General features: G+C 43.0%; 1 protein-coding gene across 6 annotated transcripts; it reads left to right on the plus strand.

Moving 5' to 3' along the window:
• Positions 1–241: 241 nt before the first annotated feature.
• Positions 242–12,207, plus strand: SEMA6D (semaphorin 6D; the record flags this gene model as incomplete). Of its 6 annotated transcripts, none has more annotated exons than XM_080808696.1 (18): positions 242–350; positions 748–859; positions 1,421–1,481; positions 1,597–1,659; positions 1,769–1,870; positions 2,098–2,188; positions 2,636–2,755; positions 3,445–3,533; positions 4,257–4,474; positions 4,583–4,714; positions 5,039–5,194; positions 5,286–5,459; positions 6,253–6,393; positions 6,489–6,566; positions 6,999–7,099; positions 7,462–7,518; positions 9,008–9,175; positions 10,919–12,207. In XM_080808696.1, the coding sequence occupies 18 exons, from the start codon at positions 242–244 to the stop codon at positions 12,205–12,207; spliced, it is 3,261 nt and encodes a 1,086-aa protein (XP_080664822.1). The 6 variants fall into 6 exon arrangements, with proteins under 6 accessions (XP_080664822.1, XP_080664823.1, XP_080664825.1 ...); XM_080808697.1 differs by having other exon boundaries at positions 7,038–7,099; XM_080808699.1 differs by lacking the exon at positions 9,008–9,175 and having other exon boundaries at positions 7,038–7,099.
• Between the last annotated feature and the right edge of the window lie 920 nt (positions 12,208–13,127).

Here is a 13,127-nt window from a genome sequence, read left to right on the forward strand (position 1 = left end):
TGCTTCGATCAGGCCTGGCACGTTGCCATCTTCAGCCTGTGTTTTCAGAGATGCCTCACCCCCCACTGCCGGGGCTCCCGATGGGGGCAGGGCCCTGGAGAGAGCTCGTGGTGAAAATTGAACTGATTACAGATGAGCAAGGTGCATCACATCAGAGACACCTTTCCAAATTGTTTCTGCTCTCCAGGTAGCTGAGTGGGATTTCTGAGGAGGGGCAGCTCCAACTTCATCTTGGCCCACCATGAGGTTCTTCCTGCCTTGTGCTTACATGCTTCTCCTGATGATTTCCCAGCTGAGGGCAGTCAGCTTTCCCGAAGATGACGAACCCCTCAATACTGTTGATTATCACTGTAAGTAATCTAAAGAACATTCTTCTTTTCTGAGAAGGGAGCTGTTTTTGGTTTTGATCCTCTAAATGCATTTGTTTTTAGAAAGAGAGTTTTATATGTCTTAAAACTGTTTTTGCATATTAATGGATCTAGAGTTATTTCTTAGTGTTTGGAGCAAAGGGGACAGCTCTGTTGGTTGCTTTCCTAAAGCAACCCATGTATAGGTTATATATTTTCTGTTAAAAGAAAAAGGCCATTTTCTAACATTCACCATTTTTTACTCATTTATATTCAAGACCCTAAGAGAGGAATTTAGTTAAAACCCTTCTACAACTAGTATATACAGCTAATCAATGCTGTATATTGATTCTTCAGCTCCATAATCCTGACTGATGGTTTAGCCCATTTTTACTTGCAGATTCAAGGCAATATCCGGTTTTTAGAGGACGCCCTTCAGGCAATGAATCCCAGCACAGGCTGGACTTTCAGCTGATGTTGAAAATTCGAGACACACTTTATATTGCTGGCAGGTAATTTTCCTCTCGTTGGTTTATTAGATTAAAATTCTTTTCTCTTGTGGTGCTTGCATTAATGTGTCTAGTTCATGAAAAACTAATATGTGATTGTGATCAAAAATTGCAAGTAGCCAAAAATATTCACTGAGAAGAGTCAGTGTTGTGTACCAGGAACAAAATACAGGGCTAAAGCCTTCAGTGGTGCTATTTTATTACTGCTATCAAGAAATCATACACCATTTTTTATTCTAAAGCAGCAGGGGGGAAAATCTCTTTCTTTATTCTTTTTTAACGTGGAATTATTCAAGCAAATATTAGAAGTATGCCTATGCTAATACCAGTAGCTGTTTGACCCATGCCTGAAGAGAAGAGCTTTCTTTGCTCCCTAACCACAGTGATATATAAAAGCATCTCACTAATGAAAAAGTCCTCTTTGTTGACTTTGTTGGAGACAGAGAAAATCCAAATGATCTCCAAAATACAATAAAGGCAGATCTGTAAAAAATAAAACAAGAAGCAGCAGCTTAACATTTTTATGCATTCACATGATTTGACTTACTGCCTTGTTTCCAACAGGGATCAAGTTTATACAGTAAACTTAAATGAAATCCCCAAAACAGAAGTAATACCGAGCAAGGTGAGCAAGTGAAATTTATTTGCATTCGCATTCCCTCAGAACTTAGATAACGTCTCCCTCCCCTCCCCAAATTTTTGGTTGAAATACGAACTTTGGTTTTGCTTGATTAATACAGAAACTGACATGGCGGTCAAGACAACAGGACCGAGAAAACTGTGCTATGAAAGGCAAACATAAAGTAAGTAGAACAGACGAATCATCTGCCAGAGTCAGCCTTTGGGTGGGCTTTATCCGACAATGTCAGCGTATGGAATGTCTAACAGTAACTTAATTATTACTTTCTGTAGGACGAATGCCACAACTTTATTAAAGTATTTGTTCCAAGAAACGACGAGATGGTTTTTGTCTGTGGTACCAATGCATTTAATCCCATGTGTAGATACTATAGGGTGAGTATATTTCATATGGTGTGCTTTTTTTATCAACTTTTTTTTTCCTCCCTCACTGTCATGCTGTTAGAGTTGAATCCCCTCTGCTATAACCCATTTATCTCTAATGCTATGGAAGAATAAAGACAAAATTCTTCAAATAGAATTTCAGTACAAATAAAGCAGTATTGCCTTCAAACAGGTACATTGAACAGATGTGACACCAGCTATTTATTTTTCTTTTATAGTTGAATACCTTAGAGTATGACGGGGAGGAAATTAGTGGCCTGGCAAGATGCCCATTCGATGCCAGACAAACCAATGTTGCCCTTTTTGCTGGTAAGATCCTTTAGTGTAATGAATATAAGTGATTAATGACATTGAAGGTAAAAGGGAATTTAAAGGAAGAGAAAAGCTCATAACTGGGGTAGCTACCTTAAAAGAGGTGTTTCCACAGTGTAGGAGCTAGGGAAAAAATTTCCAAAAAAGAGGATTTTAAAGTGAGCATACGATGAGTATTCTGACACTTGGCCCTGTTGTTAACTAGGTCAATGACCCTGAATAAGTTGCCTAACTTTTTGATACTCAGATCCTTAACCTGCAAAATGAGGTGGGGATACCATGGGGCAACCTGTCCCAGGTTGACCATCAGCATCCAGGTCTAGGTGTATTTGTGTATATAGGGATGACAGGTGCCGGAACTCCAAAAGGTATAACACACTGCATAGGATAACACACTACAGGATAATTATGATTATTTTACCCCAATTATAACTCTGGTTTCAGATGGAAAGCTATATTCTGCCACAGTGGCTGACTTCCTGGCCAGTGATGCCGTTATTTATCGAAGCATGGGTGATGGATCTGCCCTTCGTACAATAAAATATGATTCCAAGTGGATAAAAGGTACTCTTGAAAAGCAGTGTTGTGGGATTGCCAAGGGTAGTGGGATGGCCAAGGGGGAACAGGAGCCAAGGCATCAGGAAACTCAGTGCATGACTTTATATTGTTTATTTAGAGCAAGTACAAGTTGCTTTGGTTGTAAGCAGGAACGTTGACAAGGAAAGAGGAAATTAGCAGCCATGTCAGGAAAATAGATTCATCTATGAGTTTATCCTGGTTGACTTCGAAAAAGAAAGACCTCATTTCTGGGTGCCAGTTTGCCTACCTCTGAATACACATAACGTTCCTCGTCAACTCCCATCTACCATCCTACAGAATTAACACTGAGAATCGATCAGTTCATCTCCGCAGAGACATTTCGTTCTTTGGCGTCTAGATACCAAGATTTTTTATTCTCGGTGTAAGAAGTTCTCTTCTCTAGTTAGAGAGGTTAATGAATAAATCTGTTGAAACAGAGACCTCTGCTGTAGTTCAGTTCCCCTAGGCTTTTTACAGTCCATTAGCTGACATGAAAGACTGTGGGTTCCTTGAAGCTTCAACACACCCATATTCGGACTCCTTGAGCGTGTTGATGTATTGGAGTTCTCACTGGCTTGTAGATGTGCCACGTCCGTCAGTCATGCTAGCAGCCGGGGTCTTGTGCTAATTGAATTATCCTTTAGGAACCGGTTTGTTTTCGATTTTTCTTTCAGAGCCACACTTTCTTCATGCCATAGAATATGGAAACTATGTCTATTTCTTCTTTCGAGAAATTGCTGTAGAACATAATAATTTAGGCAAGGCAAGTATATGCACTTGACTTGAATTCTGGACTTGTACTGCATGGAATCGAGCCCGCTTTGGTAGAGTTATGCTCTTTGCATGTTTTCTAGCACTTGGTGCATTCAGGGCCGAGTGCAGAGAAGTGAATTGCTTATCATGAGAATAATTGCTGGAAAACACCTGAACAATGGCCAGAGTGAGAAGAGCAGCCTTGGGCCTGGAGAAGGTTTCATTTTTTCCTGTCACTACAGAGTGTTCTACAGGCGCCCTTGAGCTATGGATGCTTCCTTAACACTTTAGAAATCTGTTGAACGTTCATTCTTTCTCAGCATCAAAAGGCAGGATGGAAAGTAGAGCCCCTATTCAATTTTGAGTGCTTCAGGAAAAGCCCGTATAATTTTAAAGCATCACAGCCTCGTTTTGCCAAGTTTAAGGATGGCATTAACGATAGAAGCCACAGAGCGGGAGACAAACTATGGAGATAGTTTGCATTCCCCTAACCAGTCCGACGGCTCACTTTTTGGGGAGCTCGTCTGGCAGAACAGGAAAATGACCCTCTTCTCTCCCAGGTAAATCTAGTTTACATTCTTACCGGACAAATCCCTAGAGAGAAGATTTCTAGATTCTTTTGAGCTAGTCATATCTTTAGCACTTTTTTGGTCCCTCCCTTAAATAATAGCTTTTCGTTTCCATTCCCCTCCCTGCGCATAACCCTGTGGCTTTGCTTTCCTCCCCTGGGCAGGCCGTGTATTCCCGTGTGGCCCGCATCTGTAAAAATGACATGGGTGGCTCCCAGCGGGTCCTGGAGAAACACTGGACCTCGTTTCTGAAGGCTCGGCTCAACTGCTCTGTCCCTGGAGATTCCTTTTTCTACTTTGATGTTCTGCAGTCCATTACAGACATCATACAAATCAATGGCATCCCCACTGTGGTCGGGGTGTTCACCACACAGCTCAACAGGTGAGAACAGAGCCCTGGCACTTCTCGAGCAGTTCTGTGCTTGCTTCTGGGACCCAGGAGCGGGCCTCCCTTGCCTGATGCTTTCCCTGATGCTGTCCCCCTTTGCAGCATTCCTGGGTCTGCCGTGTGTGCATTTAGCATGGATGACATTGAAAAAGTATTCAGAGGACGGTTTAAAGAACAGAAAACCCCAGATTCTGTGTGGACAGCAGTCCCCGAAGACAAAGTACCAAAGCCAAGGTAAAGAGAAAAAAAAAAAAGCAGAAAGTGATTTTTGTTTTTAACAAAACCCTCTGGTCCCTGGAAGCATCCATCCTCAGAGAGCAGGGGCGCCAACCTCCCGTGCCAGGAAGGGGTCCCCGGTGGGGGGCAGGGGCACTGCAGACAGAGCCAGTCTACAGAACCCCACGGGGGTGAATGTGGAGAGCCTGCTGAGTGCAGGGAGAGAGCCCTGCGCCTCTGGTTTTGCTCATTCTCCTTTCTTTCTTGGCCTCTTCTTTCAGAATGGACACTTACCCTTAGATACAGTTTGTGAGGGGGAAAAACACACTGTTTTCCTTTCAGGCCTGGCTGTTGTGCAAAGCATGGCCTTGCCGAAGCTTATAAAACCTCCATCGATTTCCCTGACGAGACCCTGGCATTCATCAAATCCCACCCGCTGATGGACTCTGCCGTCCCACCCATTGCTGACGAGCCCTGGTTCACCAAGACCCGGATCAGGTGAGACTGCTGGGACCAGCAGCCTGCTCCCCTCTCACACCTCCTCTCCCCGTCGGCCTCCCCCTCTGACTTGGCCTTCCTCCCCCCGCAGGTACAGGCTGACGGCCATCGCTGTGGACCACACTGCTGGGCCCCACCAGAACTACACAGTCATCTTCGTTGGCTCTGAAGCTGGCGTGGTGCTTAAAGTTTTGGCAAAGACCAGTCCTTTCTCTTTGAATGACAGCGTGTTACTGGAAGAGATTGAAGCATACAACCACGCAAAGTAGGTATATTTTACGAGAAGGCTTTTCAGCTCGGCTCAAAACTTTCCGGTGTGTATTTCATCAAGAAGTTTCCTTTGAGCCCCAGGAATTAGCGGTGGTTTGGCATATTCACGTTTTGGGTTGTTTTTTTTTTTTTTCCTTAGTGAAATAAATCCTGAGTTTGGTTTTTTTCCTGAGTCCACTAGGGCTAGGATGGTGGGCAGTGGATGAGTTTAAAAATCATTTGGCCCTCGTTTCTCACCTTTGGGCAATGAGAATGTGTTAGCACCCACCCCTGATACCCTGCAGGCTTATTTTCTGCCGCTGCCTGCAGCAGACAATTGGTTCCAAGTATGCATAAGCACAAGCTCGCAATACAATTCTTCCAACCACTGACATAAAAGATAACTGGACCATTAAAACAAACAAGAATGGAGCAAAGGAGACTAAAGAGAGATCAGAAACATCTAGCACAGCAAGATTTAAGTGCACTGAAACACTGTCCTTTTTCTTCTCTGTGGTCTAAAGTGGTCTTCACAAACACAGTTCCCTTTGTCACCAGAACAAGAAAGCAATCGTTAAAAAAAAAACTCTTTGTCCAACCTGTGGTTGAAACAATTGTGCAGAGCAGCAGAAGATCAAACATAGAATTATTACTTCCCAAACTATATACTTCGCTGGTTTGCTACTGAGAATCTCCCTCAGGATCTCCCAGCTCTTAGTAATTGCAAAACCAAACCCCACTTGCCTTGTATATTTCGTGTACCTTTCGACTTCTAAACATGTGGCCTCAAAATGTATCCCCAAATACAGGTGTAACACTGAGAATGAGGAAGACAGAAAGGTCATCTCATTACAGTTGGATAAAGACCATCACGCTGTGTACGTGGCATTCTCCAGCTGCGTGATTCGCCTCCCCCTCAGTCGCTGTGAGCGTTATGGATCCTGTAAAAAGTAAGCTGATGTTTCTTTCCTTACCGTGGGTCTTGGAGCGCCGTGAACGTTGATGATGAGATAATCCAAGCTCTGTTCTGTTGGGTTTTATACAGATCTTGTGTTGCATCTCGGGACCCGTACTGTGGCTGGTTAAGCCAAGGAGCCTGTGGCAGAGTGACCCCAGGGATGCTGTAAGTATGTCCTGTCACATCAGCCAGGATCTTCTGAGACCTGCCTCTGTCTTCTCTGGGTCTCTAAAGCTAGACATTTTAGAAAGATGCCAGTAGTACTACTTTTGTTTTTTTCTTCCTCTCCTTTCTTTTTTTGATGTGGGAGAAGTAAAAAAGAAAAGAGAAGAGAAAAGTTAAAAGCAAAGAAAAGAAAAAGAAAGAAAAAAAATCTGGGGCTGTAATAAGGAAGGGAGATTATAGACCGGATAGTGGGTGGAGAGAATCAACAATTCTCTCTCCTCTCTTAAACATTCTAGTGGCCAGATGTTGAATAAAAGAAATACTCATTTTAGCAAGCTGTGTTGAAATGTCCATTTTTTCCCTCTCTGCCCATTTTACTAATCGGTCTGTGTTCTTGGTTCTGCTCTGGTTGTCATTTGTGTCCCTATGAAGGCTGTTAACCGAAGACTTCTTTGCTTTCCATAACCACAGCGCTGGAGGATATGAACAAGACACAGAATACGGCAACACGGCCCACCTAGGGGACTGCCATGGTAAGCCCAGATCTTCCTTCCTCTTCTGGCAATTCTTTTTGACCACATTTGCACGTGAACATTATTTTACAATCAGCCTTTTAATGACTCAGGACACATACCACCTAGCATTTAACTTAAACTTCGCAAAAGCTGAGCTGTTTGGTCATGGGGATGTGTTAGAGAAGAGTCTTACTTTTCTATTTTTTTTTCCTTCACCATTTACAATTTTGTAGAAAATCTAGAGAAAGGTAGTCTAACCAGTAGGTTAATCTTTTAATTTATAGTCTTTTCTTTTGACTTTTTTAGTTAATTGGAATTCATAAATTTTTGCTTTCTTTTGGTTACTTTTTACTGATTACTTGTTCCTTTAATTCTTTTAGAAATTTTGCCTACTTCAACTACACCAGATTACAAAATATTTGGCGGTCCAACATCTGGTTAGTTTTTTTTAATTTTTTTGATAATTAACAACCTTTTCTTTCCTTCAGTTCAGCATTTTCAGCCCCCTTTCCCCTCCTTTTGCGCAGTTTGGCAGCCTTTCATGTTTCTGCTTTGACTCATAATCCCACCGATGGTACTGAAAGACTTTTTCTTACTCAGCACTCCACCCCTGTGTAGCATGTTAACAGTTCATCATTGACTGAGGCACATCCCGTAAGAAAAATCAAATGGATTCACATAGACCGCATTCCAGCTGCACGCCCGCCCACCCAAGCTTCTCTTCTCTCTCCCCCTCCGTGCATTGTGGATGCTCCCTCTGGCCATCTCTACTGAATGGATGGCAGACTTTCATTATTTCCCCCTTCTCTCCTCACCTTTCCTAAGACCTAGTAAACAAATACACATTTCCCCAAAATGTGTATTTATACATTTTCAACATCTTTTTCTTTGGTTTGCGGTGAGCCCGTGGATCTTTGAATGTTGTGGTCTCAGTGGTGTGCAAAAGGCTCCCGTTGAATGAAGCTGGTATCTGATGTATGAAGGTGGTTCGGTGGGCTCTCTGTGCCCATCTGTATCTGTTTTGGAGTCTTCATCTGCGACAATTGCACCGGTCTGAATGGGGGTCTCCGGAATTTTAACCTAAAACCGTATGCTTACATTCCGAGGGGACATCTACTCTGTGGAAATCAGCAACACACATGCTAAGAGGTTAAGTTACTTCCGGTCCTCCTGCTCCTTCTAAAGCTCACAGCAGTCTCATTCCTCAGAAGGGAGAAGAGGATAGCAGATCTTATGTAGCAGACTATCCTTATTCAGCTTATAAATGCCATTTCTTTTGCATGAGTTGCTGCTAATTCTTTGGAAGAAATTCCCCGAGCGTGTTGAAAGGCACACGCGAGGTCCCTCCCTGCTTTGGTGCTTCACCGTGGATGGTGCAAGGCCTCGGGGCACAGATGGACGGGAGGTCCGAGATAGAGCCCAACAGTCTGCTCTAGCGGGTGGAAAATCCAGATCCAGATCACGTGGACTTCACCAGGTGTTTTCCTGCTGAAGTTACCCCGTAGGTTCCCCAGTGAAGGATACGCAGTCTCCAAATGTTCAGGAAAATGCTTTTAGACATATGCACAGAAAGAAATGAACTGATGCCAACTTACATGAAAATGAGAGAGTAGCAGTTCATCTTTGGGATGTGGATAACCTTTTCCACGAGGGTCATTAATTACCGTAGGGGCTTTGGTAGGAGCGTTTTCAGTGTGTCTAGTTTTGAAATCTGCTTAATTTGTCTTTATGGTTAATTTTTAGTTTTTCTTTTCCCCTTGCAAGAAAGAGGTTGGATATAGTCTCTTCGAATGTGTTTTTTATGAAATCCTAGAACAGACTTTCTTGTAAAATTGAACGAAACTTCACTTAAAAATGCAACAGACCAGTGGTCAGGGAAATCTGTCAGCATTACCCACATTAATAAAAATCTGTTTGCCACCACAGACATGGAGGTATCTTCATCATCTGTTACCACAATGGCAAGTATCCCAGAAATTACACCTAAAGTGATTGATACCTGGAGACCTAAACTGACGAGCTCCCGGAAATTTGTAGTTCAAGATGACCCAAACACTTCTGATTTTACTGATCCTTTATCAGGTATCCCAAAGGGTAAGGCCTCACCAGGGAACTCATCTCTCGCTGAGTGGAAACCTGATTCCTGATCTCTCTGAGGAGCTGGTGGACACAGGGTTTCCCGGCGGGTGGAGTGACACAGCTCCGCTGTTGTTCACACCTCCTACCCTGACTACCCTCACTCCGGTTTCTGTGCTTGTATGGAGTGCGTGCCTTCCTAGACCAAAGAGATGGAAAGCCGTGAACGAAAGGGGTGATGAGATAGCCGCTCAGTCTAGTCTATGTTGGTTTCTACCCAAAAATGCTGAGAGTCTGCTCAATGTCAGAGAATTTCCAGGACCACCCCAACAACATCAAAACACCAAACTCATTTTAGCAAATATCCTGGTATCTGATGTTTTGTCTAATAGCCTTCCCCAGCCTTGTGTTTTGCTTCGATTCCAAATGCAATATGAAAAGGATACACAAGGTGCTAGTGAGTTGCTTGAATGTCACAAGCAATGAAACATGACAGAGCACTTGTCCATAACTATCACTTTCAGCCCTTAATAGAAGCAGTTAGAAAACAGCTGCCTGTTGAGTTGGCTTATTAGACATATTACTCTGGGAAAAAAACAATCTCTTCTTTGGTGCTTAGTAAACTATGGTATCAGGTTTCCAATCAGTTTTTATGCCAGTACTTTGTCATTTATGATTTACGTCTGTTGATTTGGGTTTTATATGTTTTCATTGTAAACAGTTTTATGATCATTCTTTCTGTTTTGTTTCCTTTAGTAATATCATTTCTTTCTACTTTTCTTTCTTTGTCTCTCCCAATGCCACTGAATTCCATAATCCTGAACATTGATTAAAAGCAACTAATGTTCAAAGGCCTTAGTACTAACCTAAAGCAACAGAATCCTCAAAATTACTCTGACTTAACCTTATCCTGGGATAGCTATGCTTATAGCATGTAACAGACTTGGATACCTCTTAAACTAACATCTCTTAGATTGACTGTTAGATGTCTGTGGTCGCGTTAAAAATCCCAGTAATTACAAACTAATCCACTCTTCTTGTAGTCTAACTTAAATATTTCTTAAATATCTCAAGATGATGGGATAATATACTTAACTACTACATATTATACTTATTTAGACTGTCTGGATTTCTTTCATAGAAAGCAATTCAAGAGTAATTCACTCCAAGGTGGAATGAAAAAAAAAAATCAAAGCAAACACAAGAGTTCGTATTTGTAGTTAGCAATGACCACGCGGGCGCTTTTTGTTTGTGAACCCATTGTGTGTCTTTATTCTAGTTAAGATAGCATAATTATTTTAGCATAATGTACAGTTATGCCAATCCATACATTTTCCTAATTCTAGCAGTTACCCTGTAATACTGACTTATGAATTAGGAGAAAATCATGAGACAAAACGTTTCTAAATTGACCATTTAGAAAATATGTACTTTCTAACTCTAATTTTTAGGACCCTAAACTCTTAAAACTTTGAATGTTAGATAACAACTACTTAAAAGGGATTTCGGGGGGGGAAAGACACTTACGGATCTGTGGGAGATCAGAGTTATCCTGGCATCTGCAGCAATCAAGTATGTCTCTGGGGATCTGATTATGACTCAAGAAAAATATACAGGTGGAATTTTAGAGTCTCCCTGACCCTCCAGGCTAAGCATACGGACCACGTGAAGGTAGTATTGGCTCAATGGAAGCCATTTGCTGGCTAATATCGTTCGAAAGAAGCACCTCACTCAGACTCTTTTCCTGCGTGTCTGTTGCAGGTGTGCGATGGGAGGTCCAGTCGGGAGAGTCGAACCAGATGGTCCACATGAATGTCCTCATCACCTGTGTCTTTGCCGCTTTTGTTTTGGGTGCATTCATTGCAGGTGTGGCAGTATACTGCTATCGTGACCTGTTTGTTCGGAAAAACAGAAAGATCCATAAAGATGCAGAATCTGCCCAGTCGTGCACAGACTCCAGCGGAAGTTTTGCCAAACTGAATGGTCTCTTTGACAGTCCAGTCAAGGAATATCAACAGAATATTGATTCTCCCAAATTGTACAGTAACCTGCTGACCAGTCGGAAAGAGCTGCCACCCAACGGAGATACTAAATCCATGGTGATGGACCATCGGGGCCAACCTCCCGAACTGGCTGCTCTCCCCACGCCTGAGTCTACACCTGTGCTTCACCAGAAAACCCTGCAGGCCATGAAGAGCCACTCAGACAAGGCCCATGGCCATGGGGCTTCAAGGAAGGAAACCCCACAGTTTTTCCCTTCTAGTCCACCACCCCATTCCCCATTAAGTCACGGGCATATCCCCAGTGCCATTGTTCTTCCTAATGCTACTCATGACTACAACACGTCTTTCTCAAACTCCAATGCTCACAAAGCTGAAAAGAAGCTTCAAAACATTGACCACCCACTCACAAAGTCATCCAGTAAAAGAGATCACCGGCGTTCTGTGGATTCCAGAAATACCCTCAACGATCTCCTGAAGCATCTAAATGACCCAAACAGCAACCCCAAAGCCATCATGGGAGATATCCAGATGGCCCACCAGACCCTAATGCTGGATCCTGTGGGACCTATGTCTGAGGTCCCACCCAAGGTCCCTAACCGGGAGGCATCACTATACTCTCCTCCTTCAACTCTCCCCAGAAATAGCCCAACCAAGCGAGTGGATGTCCCCACCACTCCTGGAGTCCCGATGACATCTCTGGAAAGACAAAGGGGTTATCACAAAAATTCCTCCCAGAGGCACTCTATATCTGCAATGCCTAAAAACTTAAACTCACCAAATGGTGTTTTGTTATCTAGACAGCCTAGTATGAACCGTGGGGGGTACATGCCCACCCCCACTGGGGCAAAGGTGGACTATATTCAGGGAACACCAGTGAGTGTTCATCTGCAGCCTTCCCTCTCCAGACAGAGCAGCTATACCAGTAATGGCACCCTTCCTAGGACGGGACTAAAGAGGACACCGTCCTTAAAACCTGATGTGCCACCAAAGCCTTCATTTGTTCCTCAAACCACATCTGTCAGACCGCTGAACAAATACACTTACTAGGCCTCAAGTGTGCTATTCTCCGTGTGGCTTTATCCTGTCCGTGTTGTCGAGAGGATGATGTTGTAAGGGTACCTTAAGATAAGAGACTCCCTTGTATTTTAAGAGAACCGAGTGGCCAAAGAAACTCTTCCTAACTTTGGCAACATCAGAACTTGCCACATGTAGCTACTACAGCAAAGCTTCTGTGTACTTGCCCGAAAACAAAGGAAGGTGCTGGTCATTCCATTTCTTTTGTTTGAAGCTAAAGAGATGTGCAGCTCCCGGGGGCTGCCTTACCAGTATAGAGAGCTGATACAGTACACAGAAGAATCTGTGAGCAAATACTTGAAAATGGGTTCAACTTAGACTACCATTATGTGTGGTCTTCCCATTAAATGTGAACATTTTAATTGTATGCATTCACCTTGCCTCTTGCACAAATGTCAAAAAACAATGGTAATGTCTCAAAGAAATGAACTTGTAGATTACCAAACGATTTGCTAAAAATTCAGTCTTTGACCCAAACTGTAGCATTTTTTTCAAGTGTGGCATTTTTTTTCATGCCACCAATGAACTGTAGTACGTGTGTGTGTTTGTGTGTGTGTGCGTGCATATGCGTGCGTGCCCGCGCGCACACGTGTGTGTGGTGAGCGTGTGTGTGTTCTGTACCCACTAGGATTTGTTTTGGTGCCCATTGCATCTTTTTGTGCTGTGGACTTGTTTACATTGAGCATGACTGAACAAGAGACAGTAACTTCTTCCCACAGCAGTCCATTGGGTTCAGCTTTGAGAAAAGAAATAAAATCAAGGTTGATCTGACCATCAAAATGATTAACTCGACTCACATGGTCCCCAATGCCAGAATGTAAGAGTTCTAAGTAATTTTGTGCTGCTATTCATTAAAACTTCTATTACAGTCTTGCCAGCTTAAGGAGATAGAG

Source organism: Martes martes, assembly GCF_963455335.1.
Source record: "Martes martes genome assembly, chromosome: 7".
Taxonomy (NCBI): Eukaryota; Metazoa; Chordata; class Mammalia; order Carnivora; family Mustelidae; genus Martes; species Martes martes.